The sequence below is a fragment of the Chanodichthys erythropterus genome, chromosome 1 (genome assembly GCF_024489055.1).
Source record: "Chanodichthys erythropterus isolate Z2021 chromosome 1, ASM2448905v1, whole genome shotgun sequence".
NCBI classification, from domain to species: Eukaryota; Metazoa; Chordata; class Actinopteri; order Cypriniformes; family Xenocyprididae; genus Chanodichthys; species Chanodichthys erythropterus.
This window is the reverse complement of record NC_090221.1, coordinates 28,934,381-28,951,458: the sequence shown is the minus strand read 5'-3', so window position 1 is coordinate 28,951,458 and position 17,078 is coordinate 28,934,381. Positions and strand designations below refer to the sequence as shown.

The 17,078-nt window shown below is 37.7% G+C and overlaps 1 protein-coding gene across 1 annotated transcript in view; it reads right to left on the bottom strand.

Moving 5' to 3' along the window:
* nlgn3a (neuroligin 3a) overlaps positions 1-17,078 on the bottom strand; it is a 272,172-nt gene that overhangs the window by 75,945 nt on the left and 179,149 nt on the right. The window contains exon 6 of the mRNA XM_067391373.1: positions 15,991-16,176. Within this exon, the coding sequence (XP_067247474.1) occupies positions 15,991-16,176 (186 nt within the window). The remainder of the gene's footprint in view (positions 1-15,990; positions 16,177-17,078) is intronic.

The window sequence follows — 17,078 nt, the reverse complement described above, 5'->3', positions numbered from 1 at the left end:
ACCTGTCTCGCTGCTTCAGGTGTCCGACTGATGCCTCCAGTCCCAGAATGAACTACACTCATATGGGCGGCAATTTGTCACTTCTCCATTTTTCTTGAAGAAGAGCTGGATATGCACTCCCTCTGGGACAAATGCTATTTTTTATACTTTATACATTACCCGTTCATCCATTCCCACTTTCAGTGTTGCTTTCACTGCGCTAGATGTAAGTAGCATCTACATGTGGCCACGGGCAGCGGCTTTAAGACCTATCGATCATTTTTCAGAGTTATTCAACATGCGGTCGGTAGTTGGGGGTCTGACATATTGCAGCAACTGAGAATACTTTATGCTCTGCTGCATCCGCACTGGGTCCTCTGGTTTGGGTTGGGATTTTAAACTTAACTGAACTGAAATAGTCATCTCTTTCAAAACGCTTCAGTCTACTGGTTAAACTAAAAATCAATGAGAGAATTTGATTATATCCCCTTTAAAGTAACATGATACTTCTATAATGTTAGTGAATAAAAAAATGTTGCGATTTTTTTCTTTTTTTGCTGCACTACCTTTAATTGCTGCTTTTAAGCTGCTTTACAATTAAGATGGTAACTAAGATGCCACAAGTTTTCCTCTTGATCATATAAGCCACAAAATCTCATCTCACTACATTTAATTAATGGCTATACTCTTATTAATTTGGCCATTTTCATCTGACTATTAAAATTTGTAAGATTTAGTAAAAAAAATTTGAGGGCAATTAAATGAATTTGGTGTTTCTGGCAAATAGTGATCCAAGACATTGCTAGTTTTTGTGTCTATTTGTTAATGAGGGATTTGTGGACACATGAATGTTTTGGATGGAGTGTCATTTCACTTGTATGCCGATGAAATCTATTTACCTATTAGGAAAAATGATCCACTGGCCATGACTGCTCTTTTATCCTGTCTAGAGGAGGTTAAATCCTGGCTGCTCACATTTTTTTATCCTTAAATGAGGAGAAAACAGAACTAATTGTTTTTGGCCCTTCATAAAATATAAAAGCATTTAATCTTGACCTTGGATCCCTATCGGATTTTAAGTCTTCACAGGTACGTAATCTGGGTGTTATTTTAGATGACTCACTGTGATCAGGTCCAGTTCTCATCAGCTCCGTATACTTGCAAAAAATTAAACATTTCCTCACTGATAAGACTCTGGAGATGGCGGTGCATGCTTTTATTACGTCACGTCTCGATTATTGTAACTCATTATGCTGTGGCATTTCTAAAGCTCAAATTGCCTGTCTTCAACTGGTCCAAAATGCTGCCTCTAGATTTCTTCTAAAAAAGAAAAAAAGGGATCACGCCACTCCGCTTTTAAAGGCCCTTCATTGGTTGCCTGTTCAATTTAGAATACATTTTAAAATCTTATTGTTTGTCTTTAAATCACTACACAATCAAGCACCCGGCTACCCATCTACATCACTACATCCCCTCAAGAAGCCTAAGATCTGGTGACCAAAACCTTCTTTTAATCACTCACTCCAGACTTAAGCGTAGAAGTGACCGTGCCTTCTCTGTTATCGGTCCTCGCCTCTGGAATGACTTGCCGGTGGAGATCCGAATGACCTGACCATTTTTAAGTCTCTTCTAAAAACCCATCTGTTTTCATTGGCCTACTAGGTTTTATATTCCTGCCTATTATATTTTCTATTTGTGTTTTATTATTATTCTTTTTTCTGGTTATTTTGTTATAGTATGTATTACACTTATGATGCTGTTTCTATTTAAAGTAAACTTGAAACTTGAAACTTTTCACTATTTTGAAGTAAAAAGATAATTAGACCATTGTTTAAGGGTAAGATGGGCCCCCCGAAATTGGCACAGAAGACCCCGCGTGGCTGCTGTTATTATTTTTCAATTTAATATTTATTATAATTCATGAGGTTATTGTTCAAAATTTCCTTGAGTTGAATGTGCATTTCAGACATCTTTTCTATTCATTAAAACCCATAGGCTAATAGAGTGAAATCGTTCAATTTGTATTCTTAGGATTGCTATTATGATATATTTTCAATTAAAATATGGGCAATTAAATATGTATGTATTCATGTGCCTGTATAGAAGTCATAGAATAAATTTACCTTTCAGATGAATCTCTGGGATTCTGCTTTGTTTGTCATCAGTTATTAAATTATTCAACCTAATTGTCAAAACACAATTTTAAACAGAATAGCTGATTTTAGTATTTTACATTAAAGACACCAAGAATGGAATCAAAAGTGGGTCCCGTGGTCTTTAAAGGTACAATATGTAAAATTTTTGCAGTAAAATATCCAAAAACCACTAGGCTAGTGTTATATATTTTGTCCAGCTGATTACAAACAATATCTCTAATGTTTTCAACTACTTGTAAATCATGAGAAAATTACCATTCTAAACAGTGACACGGGGCAGTGCAGTCGCCTGTCAATGACATCAGTTACCTTTGTTACCGCCTTTACTGACGTAGAAACCACATGACAAGTGCCGTGGACAAATGCGGAAGTATTGTCTAGCGTCCAGTAAACCACTAGCTTGCTTCAAGCAGTTCCTTATTTACTTCTTGCACGTTTTATGGTGGATTGTGTTACTTAGTTATGGAACATAATTACTGTTTACCATCTGCCGCTGGTTCTGTCGACAAGGACAGCTCCTGTAAACTCATGACCGGAAAAGCGGAAGCGGCGCCGGCGACTGTGTCATAATAAAAGTCCCGCTGCTCGTGAGGCGTGTTGATCAATCGCTCCAGCTCCTCGTTCATCTCCCGCAACACTCGGTCCTGCTCTGCTTCATACTACAGTAACGTTAGTAATCGCATCCACGAACATGAGTTATTCCAGACTCAAATCCATATTCTTTTGCACTGTCCGTTGAAATGGAGACCACATGTCCCAAGTTTCCGCTCTAAAACTTGGCGTCATCAAACTACGCCTTTGTTTTGAATAGGCTTCTAGCGACCTCTAGCGGAAAAAAATATCACAAATTGTACCTTTAACTACTATGTACTTACATAAAATAATAATAACAGTAATAATAATAATAATAATAATAATAATAATAATAATAATAATAATAATAATAATAATAATAATAATAATAATAATAATAATAATAACAATAATAATAATAATAATAATAATAATTGTTAGGGTCAGTGTACTTATTGTGCTGATGTATTGTAAAACACTTTTTCTGCTATTGAGGTGGATACAGATAAGTTTAGGACAGTTTTGGTGGTATGGGTAGGTTTAAGGGCAGGTTAAGGGTCAACAGTGTATTCATAGATGTAATTACAGAAATTAATTACAGCTGTAATTACATGCAGGTATTTTTTAAATACAAGTACAATGTAAAAACATGGATGTACACAATAAGTGCATTCCATCAAATCAGGGTTTTTCCTGCATTGAAAATATTTTGACATCCACCAAAATGAATCTTTGTCCCGCTAAAGATTTCATTTAATGTGAAGATATCTGCAGTTCTCCAGTATCGGTACCTGTTTATAGCCGGCGTAAAAATCTTTAAAACACAACATGTGAGTGTGAAGCGATCTGTGAAGAGCATCAAAGGTTTCAATTTACAACATGTTTTTGCAGTGTTGAGCTTTGTAGCCAATTGTCGACATCTCTGTTGAGCATGTGAAGTTAATGGCCAATCAGATGTGCTTAAGTTAGTCAGAATCCATTTAAAACGGTGGAAACATTTTGTTCAGTGTGAGTTCGGTGCATTCGCAAATCCTTCCATTACAACCAACAAAGCATAAGCACGATGTCAATAAGAGATTCATTGCACAGCATAGACAGACACATTGCAAAGTTTCTGGATTGACTGCCATATTTAAATGCGCGATTAAATCCGATTGACAGTGATAATGCAATGCACGGAACAAAACATATACTGCATGTAAAATGATCTGTGCATTAAGACATGGAGTGTAAATGCAACATTTTTTTACAGTAATGTGTAATGTGTAACTTTTCAATCAGTCATTCAGTGACCTTTTAAATATAAATTTATATATATTATTATTCTTATTTTTTTATTATTATATATTATGAGTAAATAAGTTAATATTACCAACTGCATTTATTTTAGATCTATTGTCAGTACTGGGCTTGTATTTCACATTGGCAGGGTACTTTGTACTGTGTTCTTCCGCCACCACTGAAGACCATGTTTGACCCAGAAAAAAAACATGCAAATGACTCATCTAAAGTAAATAGTAGTTTAAGACACTATAAAGTGTCAAAAGTGGGAACCAAAAGTCACTTCTACATTCTTTAAAATGTACCCATGTCTTCATCAAGGTATTCTTTTCTTTTTTTCAAGGAAATTTTGATTCCTAATGACCTCTGTAAGATTTGAGGGTGAACCAGACACAAATGAATCTTGCAGATGATTCATTCAAACAAAATATTCCATAGAATTCTGAATCAACACTCAGGATGCCATTCAGTCTGGAAATCCCCAAGCTAAGTACTTTATGGCCATGCATGCTTCCTAGCTAAGGAAGAACGTTGTCAACTTTGGGCAGTAAACCAAAGACTAACGATCGAAAAGACAACACATTGTGACTCACAGCTTGAGACCCATGAAGATAACAACAGATGTTATTTGTTCCCAAAACATAGATACAAATCAGACCTTCTTCTTCTGAGTGACCTCTGAGTGACACAGAGTTGAAATCAACAGGAAAAACCCACAGAGATGCGTAAAATCATCCAAAACAATTCTAAACGAACTTGGAATCAAACATCATTCAACTGCATAATTCTATCTTGACAATATGCTTAGATCACTCACATTCATGTAATTGTAAAAAACTTTTGAATGGTTGATTGAAAAAGCGTGTTGTTTACTATGTGCGTGACTGACTTGTAATAACTCAAAGGATGGCATGAATGAAATATGTGTAAAATGTATCATTATTTTTAGAGAAATCATGTCTAAACTGTACTCTCTGAAAGTTAAGAGACCACAGATAACATGTGATTTATGATAAGAGGAAGAGAAAAGCCACATCTGAAACAAAGACGATATTGGTCAGAACTCCTCAAACACCTCAGTTTAAAAATTCAGTACACGAACAAAGAATCAGACAAGAAGATGAAAAAGATGAGTCAAAGTTCAAGGCAGATCAAGATCAGATGAAAACAGCTTCATTCAAGCCATCTAACTACCCGTGTCTCACTTACTTTCCTTTCTTTTATTTCGTTTCTTTTCCGCTGAGAGTCTCGTGTTCTAAGTTACGTTTTTCCGCAAAGTTGAATCAACATCTTTGCCCACTTCAAAACTTCAAACTTCAGCCACGAAGGAGACTCCACTCCTCCGCCAGCACACCAGAACGCGATTGGCTTCCCACAACACCAATCCGGACATGAAAAGACCTGCCGCAAATCAAAAGAACATGGGAAACACGCTTCTCCAAGCCAAAGACGCCGACAAGGGAATCCCCATTTAAAGACACAAATGTCGAACCCAAGTATACCTCCAGATTCTAGATGTCTAATAAGTCTAATAACCCCACCTAAGAAGCGATAGAAGAGTTACATTAATGATTGATGGTTCGTTCAGATCAGGTCTTATGAAGTGCATATATTGCTAGAAACTTTGGATTTCATCATTTCACTCTCTTAAAATTCATTCTTTCCTCACTTCCTTTCTTTCTGCAACTCGTGTGAATGTGTTTCCGTGATTTTGCTAGATTTTAGTTTATGTGTCAGAATAATCAATAAAGTCTCATTTACATTTTTAAAGAGTCTTGCGTTATGTGCTTATGAATTTAATGTCTTAAACCAGGGGTCTCAAACTCAATTTACCTGGGGGCCGCTGGATGTAGAGTCTGGGTCAGGCTGGGTTAGTATTCCACAAAAAAGGAGCACAACTGATCCAATCATCTCAATCTTTATTATTAACAGTTCTTCAACATTAACGTTTCTTACAAACATTTTTTCATAACAAATCAATGCATTTTTAAAGATATTGTGAGACATTGTGAGTTCATTTAATAATTTAATTAGAATTGTTTTCACACCTGTCATAGTCAAAGTCATAGTTAAAACATTTATTTTTTAAAGAGCCATTTGTGAGCTAAAAGAGCCGGGTCTTTTCAGCGAGCTGAGTCAAACGAGCCGGCTAACGAAAAAGAGCCGGAATGTCCAAGCACTTCGCGGTTGGCTTGACAACCGTTGACAACAAACGCTGCCGAAAGCTGTCACGAGATCTACGGTAGCCCATAAGTGATAACAAAATAAAGCAAAAGTGTGGCGAGCGCGGCATATGCAACGACTCATAAAAAGGTGCGTTTCAGAATAACTCGTGGGCTGCACTAACACTAAACTTTGATGTCAAGTGGGGGGCCACAAAATATCATCCCAAGTGGGCCCCTGTCTTAAACTGATGATCTATGTTACCTTGCTAATTGTGACGAGCAGGGCGGGTGAGAGCCGTGAGGAGCTCCGGAAGCATAAAAGGGAAGCAATGATAGTGAAGGACGAGAGAGGACCAGGCCTGGGCTTATTTTATGGTTTTATTATGTTTGTGAGGGTCTGCCGGCATTTTACTTTCGTTTTGTTATTTTTTTTATTTTATATATTAAATCAGTTTGAACGTTCACCGGTTCCCACCTCCTTCTTCCCGTATCTACAAACTGTGTTACATTGGTGCCGAAATCCAGGAGGAAGGAGGGACATGCTGTCGGAGAGCCCTCACTGCTGAGGGGGAGGTCGGCAGTGTGGGAGTGTGAAGACCACGAGTGGATGCCCGAGGCGGTGGTGCTGGAGCGATTGATCAACAAGTGGGACGGAGAGCTTGCTGTCGTGCTCCTGGGTCGAGGTGGGTTGGCTGCCATCTGAGAGGGAGCAGAGGAGTCGCCGCCGTTCGCCGTGGGCCATGAAGGGGAGGAGCAGGGAACGTGGGACTCGCTGCCGGCTGCCCTCACCTAGAGGAGCCATCGCTGGCCTCCAGGGGGTCGGAGGAGGATCGAACCGTCCACCGAACATCCAGTACCATTGCATGGCACTGCGAGGAAGAGCCTGTAAGTTGGCTGATGGCCGAGCAGCAGTGTGTCCAAGAATGGGACCAATAATTTTTTTTCCTCTCTTCCCTCTTTCGTCTGTCGCTCCCTGTGCTTCCGTCTCCTTTTCTCTCGTCTTGTCTGTCCTTACCCCCAGGTTCTGCAGTCGCTGAGACTGGACCCGGGGGGAGTAGAGCGCAGTCTCGTGGGTACCCCCGGCCTGCAAGGGGGCGATGGGGGTATGTGACAAGCAGGGAGGGCGAGAGGCCGCGAGTGTTAACGAGAGTCAGCTGCGCGTTGCACCGGTCTCGAATCTCTCACAGAAGAGCTCCGGAAGGGGAGCGGAGCGACGACAGTGAAGGACGAGAGAGGACCAGGCCCGGACTTATTTTATGGTTTTATTATGTTTGTGTGGCCGGCAGACGTCTGCCAGCATTTTACTTTTTCATTTTGTTATTTGTTTATATTATATATTAAATCTGTTTGAATGTTCCCCGGTTCCCACCTCCTTCTTCCTGTATCTACCAACTGTGTTACACTAATAAATAGTGTTTTTGCAATAATTTGGACATTCATATCCGCTCCAGAGCTTATAGTTATGGCCCATTCAAATAAACGCTGGACGATTCAGTTGCTCAGTTGTAAAATATGTGACTCTTTTAAAATACCCTATAAATTAATTAATAATTCCCTTTGAGCTAAATTGACCTGTGTCCCTTACACCTCTGTATTGTAAGGTCTATACGGAAGTAGTTTGGCTTTCTTTTGTGAGAGATTTAACCAGAGAGTACCTGTTTTAGCAAACTGTATGTTGGAGCAGGAAGACAACACACAGTTTCTGAGGGTTTTTAGTGCTTCTTGTGATCAGATGATGAAATGATTAGGATAAAGCATTGATGAAAAATATCACTGGTTACTTTGAAGAGAGACAAAGACACCACAGCTTTAAAAGCTTATGAAAGAGCTTCATTCAGCTGTCAGAGCGTATTCGGCCATACTCTGTTAAAACTACATCTGCATTCGGCAGTGGCTCTTTCTACACAGAAATCAGTGAAGATTTTAAAGAGTCACATTTCCATTCTCAGATCTCAGGTCTGACATTTACCTGCTGGTGCACGGCAGCTATGATGGCCAGCGAATGGAAGCTGTTATGATGTTCCACATTCAACAATAACATCTCCTACTGCCGTCTATAAAACTGGCTCTGTAGGTTTGATTTCAGAGGGAACGCAACACAACGGATACTGCCAGATTTCTGTCATTTCTAAAGGTCAAATGTGATCAGTGAATTTACAGAGAGGCTCTTGATGTACATGTTTTAGCCTGTTTTTCTGACATTTTGCAGAATGAGGTTGTGCTCACCAAGTACTTAAAATGGGGTCACACAAACACAGCATACAGAAAAAACATTCCTCCTTCAAAATGAGCTTGACCACTGTGTAAGGAACATCACACCAGTGTGCATGTCTGTTTATATTTGTGTTCATATGTATTTTAAGCCTGAAGACATGTTTCACTTTCACACCTAAATGCTAATGTATTCTTACAGAGGTAGTGCAAAAAAATGGATGAATTTAGCTTGGATGAGAAAATAAACAAACAAACAAAACAAAATAGGTGATCAAATAGTAAAAACAACAACAAAAAACTGTCTAACAGCAAGCCCAAAGGACAACGTTTTAGAGGGAAGCAAACATTTCTTATTGTTGTCTCATCGAGAACCTGTATCATTGTTTTGAATGTGAAGGAAGAACAGGTTAATATGGGTGAAAAGTCATATATAAACCTCATGTTTGCAGTCAGTCTCAGTGGGTCAAAATGGTGTGAATGGACAGAATAATTACAAAATTAAAAATGCACCTCATTGCCAGTGACCTTTATGACACCTGCAGTGTTTATAAAGAATTTTCTGAATAATGTTCCAAAAAAGAAGGAGACTATTACTGCTAATAATACCTGAACAGCAGTCACATTAAGAAAAAAGAACAGTCTTCTCCAATTACTATTGGTTTCAGTATTCATTAGTGGAACATATCTGACCGTTGCCATGTTTAATCATTAAACAATGTTTTGATACGATACTACATGTTGTTCTTGGTGAATTTGTTCAGCTATATTACACAAACTGTATGCCGCTACACACTCTGATTTGATTTTTTTTTTTTTTTTTTTTTTTGCAGATTTGCACGTGTACAGGGATTTTTATTTAATCATAAATCTGCCTTATCATTTTGGTAATTTCACTGTATTTTTCCTTTGTAAAGGTTCATAGTAGCTTATTATACTGTCATGAGTACAAAGAACATAAAAACATTGTAGTTTCAAATACAAATTTACTTTAAAAAATGGTGGTAATCAAATCAATTTATAAAACACTCTACTGTACAAAAGTAATATATTTTATAATTTCTTCAAGTTAAACTGAACTTTTATTTTGACAGGTTGTCATGAAAACCTTTGAGTTTCTGTGTGTATATACTGTATATGCCGATAGTTTTTCTCAAATGAAATGGTGAAACACTGAACACACCACGAGCGTCACACATACTTCAGTGTGTGTGTGTAGCAGACTTCATATTCAATAGCAGTCTTTTTGAACTTTAATATACACAGACACAGTCTATATTGCATTCGATTCATTGTACAGCCCTACTTTTGATTTATTAATCCAAAAATGGCCAAATTCTGCTTTAGACGGTAAGTGACTGTGACTGAATTCCGTGATTCCGTCCGTGTTTCCGCATAGATCATAGGGCTCCACATGGTATTTGCCATGTTAATGAGGGTTAGTTCTGTGGGTTATTTATTGTTGTGTTATAAAGTTATAGCCATTAGTAAGAATAATATGCAGTTAATAGTGGTCTCCTCTCAATACACTCTACATAGCGCTCTTTGTCATCTTTGAACAGATACAGCAGTTGTTTCAGCTATGTCCCAGTATATGGCAGTATTTGAAAAATACATATCATAAGCGAAATTGACATCAGTATACCGGATGAACTGTACTGCCCAGCACTAATTCTATGGCAACCAATCATTATCATCAATGGAAAAGGTCATACAGTAGGGTCATGACAACTATGTTATCCAAGAACTGTCTCTACAAAGTAACTTCGTTAACCATAACAATGTACCTAACATAGTTGATGGAGAGTTAATATACTTCTTCACACTAGGTTTATTATTTTTTGATAAAATATTTTAAAAATGAGTATTTGAACACAATATTTTGTTCAAATATCCACCACTGAAAAATATTATATGATGCTGGTTGCATGGTTTTGTGATTAACCATTTTTGGTTGCTTGGTTGGTAACTTAGATGAGAGAATGTTTGCGGACATAAAAAAACAACAACATATTTTCTTAATTTAAATGGAAATTATATTTAAACTTTTTTAAAAACCTTGTTTTTCATTTTTCTGAAGTATTAGGATATAGAGAAACATCTTTTATTTATTATTTTGAACCTTTCAAGGGACATCAAGGCAATTTCAAGCAAACTGAAACATAGGGGGCACATAATATTTGTTTGAGGTTATACTATACATGCCCATCTCTTGTAAAGAAAATGGTTAAAAATATCATCAATGGACATGAAATATACCCTAAACTTTAGAATAACTTGGTTATAAATAAAAATTCATAGACACATGTCACATTTACTTACTGTGCTAGCACATGCTACTCGTGATCCACATGTATACTTTGCATTTGAATTAATAATTTGAGAAGAAATACACAATGCTTCTGAGATGCGCATTTGTCAAATACAGTAACATTCATTCACTCTGGTACCTCTAATGTACAAGCTGAATAAACAGCCAACTGTCAAAATATAAAGCTAATGCTAGCACATGATTGTTTGCTAAGTCTTTTTTATAATCCCCTCCAGCAAAGACTTTAGTCAGATTAAAGTCAAACTATGATGCATCAAATTTCTCTGAGCATCAGTTATTAGGTCATGAAATATTAATTCTCCAAAAGAAATAAATGTATTCACAACTTATTATGTACAAATTCAGGAACATCTCCACGATACCCAGGATTTTTAAGACACTGCTTAAAAAAACCTTAAAAAAAAAAAATAAAGAAAGGCAATTAGTCAAATCAACACAGCTGTCTGAAAGACAAGTGTAATTATTTAAGTTAGGCATCAACTCAGTTCCAGCAGAAGAGCGTAGGTGTGAATAACTGTTGTGGTGTGTAAAAACATTGTGTGGAGTGACTGAGGACAGCCAGAGAATGATGTTCAGTTAAACTAAGTGCTTTCAGTACACTAAAAGCAAATGGACTTGCTTAACTTGAATGTGTATGATATTAAAGTCATAAAGTAGATTGATTCCTTTTCAGAGCTCTTATTCACTATATGAGACACTGTCACTTTAAGTATAGTCACATTATGGCTTCAATTAAAACCAGACCATAATCAGTCATAAAGAAAAGCAATGACTTGATGTGTCGACTGGCTAGGACTTATTGGTGCATTATTTGAACCAAAATGTCACAGCGTATCTCTTAGTTTCTTAAGATGTTCTAACACTAATTCTGGCATATCTGTTCATCACAGACTTTGTTTAAACCATCATCTCATTTAGTTCATTAGACTCAAGTGCCTCTTTTTCATGCACAGTTTTGTAGCTCGAAGTGTTCACACTTGAAAGTCGTGCATCACATCACAAAGCTATACCACCATGAATACCATCCCCCTATTAAAACTAACACAATTTAATTGTGCATATTTATGGTCCTCAATAACCCAAAAGTCTTCATAAAAAATGAGAGCTGACATGTGTAGAAGGAATCCTCCAATGTAGCCCCTCACGAGTCCCCTTTAATGTATGAGACGTTCCATTAAAAGGGGAGCATGTCCTCGTGAGCAGAGCTTTTAGGCTGATTAGTTACAGGAATAGAAAAAAAAGGACTCCCAATGACCTTCAGTAACACTGCTGGTAGGTCTCCAACATCCTTCCAACACACACACAGCCAAAGCTCTAGTTGTTTAATATTCCAGCAGCAGCCTGTGGAGCCATCTCTCATTTGACATCATAATTATTATTAGGAGAGAGAAAGAATAAGGCAAATCTGCATGTTCAATTAGAGCCAGCCTTATGCCAAATAGATAATAACACATGAGATTGGGTAATGTCCTTGATTTAGAACTCCTTATTCTCTCCATCATTCTCCTTCCCTCTTATTTGCTCTCCCTCCCTGAGCACTGACACTAGGAAGACCGGCGAAGAGGAAGATGATCTGCATTTGCAGGAGATGCAGTGGCTCGGAATGGTTAAGAGCACAACTTAAGAAAGAACATCTGGATTCTTGACTGCATGCTTGTGAACAATGTGATTTGCCAAGATGCAGTAGGACATGTTCCTGAATCAACACACTTTGTTGGTCCTCCAAAAATATTAACAATCATAGTACTTCCCTAGCCCTGACCCTAAACCACCCTTGATGTTAGAGGGCACTAGTTGAAAAGAATGTTGTTCCAATCCCAGACCCTTAAAGCCTAAAATCAGAAGGCACAAACTGGGTGATAAGGGTCTTGTTTCAGGCCCTAGCAATAATTTTAATCCAGGGATGTCCAATCATGCTCAACTTCCTACAGAGTGGCCTCTTACAAGGTTTAGCTCCAATCGGCTCCATGGCACCTGTAAGTCCTGAAGATCTTGATTAGTTGGTTCAAAATTTGTTCTGATTGCGGTTGGAGCTGAAATCTGGCCTCTAGGAGCAGAATTGGACATCCCTGCCACACCCCTACCCCTAAAATTGGACAGCAATGACTGGTGAATAGGAATGTTATTGGAGGACCTGTCCCTATAACTCTAAATCCAGAAAGTGTAGCCTGGTTGATTAGAGTTTTGCAGGCTATAGTAAAAACTCTAAACCAGGGATGTCCAATCCTGCTCCTGGAGAGATTAGCTCTGTTCTGCTCCATCAAACCTGTTGCTCTTGAGGATCTTAATTAGTTGGTTCAAGTGTGTTTAATTAAGATTGGAGCTAGACCTCTGAAGGAAGGTGGCCTTCCAGGATGTCCTAAACTTACCAGAAGATCAAAGGACAATGACGGACAATATAAGTGTTGTTCCAGGATGAATAAAGGATGTTGAAACAGAAACATGCACCATCCCACAAAAAACTCCAAGCCCCATCCTACAAAAACTCCATACACAGAATACCCCATTTCCATCAAAGAAGCGAGGCAGGTGATTGCCTGTAAACTTGATGATGGAGGAGGACAGTGGGATGCATCTGCAATCCATCCCACAGTAGGGGCCTGGCGGGCAGGCTAACTCCTGCGGTGGAGTGGGCTGATAGATGAAGCCCTCTTTCCTGGCCTGCCACACGCCCAGACAGGGCAAGCTCCATGTGGGAGCAGCAGGCCCCATAAGATGATGAGCCAGACTGCAAGGAGGAGACAGGTCACAGTGGCCTCATTAACACCACCACAAATACACACACTTGCCAAACAAGCATCACACTCAATCTCACACACTGCACTGCACTGCGAGGATTGAGCTGAAGTGTTTTTTGATCCGGGCCTTTGGTATTTCCAATGATGGGACTCTGGTAATTGTGTTTTCCTGGGGATCAGGGTCAGGGGAAATGTGAATAGCTCTTGCACTGTGGGTGGGATTCACCTGCAGAGGGATTTCAGCCTCAGATTTGTCCTGTCCAACTGCTGGACAGTGCATGAAATCTGTTTCATCAGAAGATGTTTATTGGTCTACTCAAAGGGCAAGTGTATATTTAGCCAATTAAGCAGAACAGTCAATTCCCAGATTGAACACATACCTTGCCAAGATATTTATATTTTAATTTGGCAATATGCACATATGTTAGAACACTGATGAGACGTTCCTTGAAACAGGATGCAATGATGTGTTAATTTGTAGATATACGCTCGATAACATACATTTGCTTAATTGGATATCAATTAATCTTTCAGTGAAATCTTTCTCAACATCATGATTAAGTTCTTAACCACCTGGACATCCACACAAGCAATTTGTTGAACATGTTTCTTTATTTGTCTCCCAGATATTATGTTCAAACTGTCATCATTTCTTCTAATAAGCACTATATAACTATAACCAAGGCATCTATATTTCTCAGTCTTTTTCAAGTTGTGGTGATGTTTACTTTTATAAAAAGAGTAGATGGATTCTTTAGTACAGCATTCCTCTAAGCCTTGTCATTAGAGTTCGGTAGGCTGCTTTCCCTTGCTGTGATGGCTAAAATCACAGCTTTGAGAACTATTGCAGAGCTAGCAGATTGATATTGGTAGCAATTGCTGCGAGTATCCCTTTTTGCAATGGCAGGATTCCTGTTTCAATTTTCAAGGATCCTAATAGTTTATAGTGGCTGTCAGTAAAATCCAGCTCCCCTAAAGTCTGTTTTTTTATCTAATCAAACCAAGTAGGGAATATACTTCTATTCAGGGGAAACATCAGCATCAGTAATATCCAATTTACTGAGAAAGGAACGAGGCGGTTGACGTGACCATATAATAGCATGCTACATGAAGCTTGGCAATAATGAATATGTGAATAGAAAATCCATTTATGGTAAAAGAAATCAATCTAAATCCAAAGTAAATCAAAGCAATTAATAACGCTTTGATGCAATCTGCAGAGTACAAACAATCACACAAAATTATTCATAGCAGGAAGCGAAGCGTTAAAACAACCCAAGACCTTATCTGAAACTTCAATGATCACTTAATAGAGAAACCCAGACACAACTTTCAATCTATATAGAAAGAGAGAGAGTGAAAGAATTACAGTGTCTATCTTTACAATAGCCTCAGCTTGATACAACATCAGTTGCTTGTATCTAAACATGTACAACATCACAGCTTCAATTTATCTAGTATTTTTGAAAGCTCCATTCTAATTCTCTCTTACAACAATACAAACAAAAGGCTTATCTTTATAATATATGTGTTGCTTGCAAAGTATATACATATTTATCTCAAAGGAATTGCTAGTTACAGTTAACATTTGTTTTCATGTTTTATGATTCAACATATCCAAGTTCAACTGTCAATTGGAAACCCACAAAATCAATTGACTTTCCTATCATTGTGTCTCACATCTCAGAAAAGCCTCTTGGGAATGTGTTTTAGATTTACATCTAGAGTCGGCTACGATGATATGCTACAGCTGCTAAGATGATAAATGTAACCTTGGTAAGTCCTGTGAAAAACTGCCGCCTCTTTATGGCTGCATAAATACATAACTATGCATGTTAATTCACACACTTTGTTTGCAATTTACTGTCGGATGAACGTCCAGTATTGCTGGCATCAATTAAAAGCACTTTGGTGTTTTATGCAAAATCTCAAACAGGCTGTCAACAGAAAAATAGCACATCTGCAACACATCTATCATTTATATTGTCCACCATGAATTTATAGGACACACGTTAAACAGTTTAGTCAACCATAAATAAGTAAAGACAACATTTTTTTTGTCTGTATCTATTGTGTGGAATCACTAATAGCAATCATATGAGTTAAATATAACTTTTCAACAGCACCTGTGGCAGGCTGTTGAAAACAAGGTATAATTTTGACTCTTTGCCCAGTTTTCAAAATGGAAAAAAAGGCTTTTTTTTTTTTTTTTTTTTTTTTTTTTGGTGGAGGAACTTCTGAATGCTGTTGTAAGTTTTATATATTATTATTGATAACAGTTTACAATAAATAATGACTAAATTTATTTTATGTAACATAATTTATTATTATTTATTATTTGTTCATTTTTACAAACTAAGTGGTGAGTCATCATGCTTTTTGACAGTGAAAATACACAATCCATGCTAATTGACAGTTATCCACAGTTTACTTATTTAACTTGCAGTATTACTTTTCAGATCCTTTGCATTATAATGCAAAGATCATTACGCAAAGTTGAATATTAAGGAGATTTTATTTCACTTATTCTTCTGTAAAATGAAATGTTCTCTTACCTTCAGAATGATGGGACAGGGTCAGAAGGCTCACACAAGAGGCACCAATTCCTGATCCAAAAACAGTGATGCGATTGGAATCACCGCCGAAATAGCCAATGTTCTCGCTTATCCAACGCAGAGCCTGGATCTGATCCAGTAGCCCATAATTCCCTTTAGCAGCCTGGTCTCCTGTGCTGAGGAAACCTGTGACACAGTGAGCACACATAGCATTGAGAAACTTGCAATATCTGAGGGATACTCATAAACCTGGATTTGAATTTGTTTCACATCATTTTTTCAATGGATTTGAATGATATTTCACATTGTGGGGCTATAGTTGAGGGCAGGTGTAGTGTTACTTTTTCAAGAAATCTGACTTTTTGCATGCTAGATGATAAAATGACACAACGCATATCTTGAAACCAGAATATCATAGAGACTCCATAGAGGAATGGGCTCTTTTGACTTTAAAACCTCAGCAACAGCACAGAAATGTACTAAAACACTCAGAATATCTTGGCAAATGCATTGCACTGCCTTGTAACCACAGCCACTTTTTCTTCATAAAATCGAAAATCTTGTTATTGTATTGTCGTTTTCACTAACATAAATATAATCATAAATCAATTAAAATAAATAAATAAATAAATAAATTATAGTGTTCTGTTTGTGAGGGACAACTAAAGATGCACCATTATAATAGCCTAACACAATCCTCAACTGGATGGAACTGGAATAAATACTTTGACTGTTGCGATCCCATCAGACTTATGATAGCTGCCAAAATGAATCATAATAAAGCACTGTTCGCCAGAGGAGAACTGGCCCCCTGACTAAGCCTGGTTTCTCCCAAGGTTTTTTTCTCCATTTTAACACCTATTTGCCACCTGATGTCACCCGTTGTTGTTTGGGTTCATTGCCGCTCTCGCCTTTGGCTTGCTTAGTTGGGGACACTTGACATTTGATATTCAACAGTGTTTTGATCTGCCTTGTTTGACACTATTGCATGCGAACTGAACTGAGCTGGATGATGATATCACTGTTTACTCCAGTGCTGATATAGATAAATTAAATAAATTAATATCTATTGATTCTTACATCGGAAT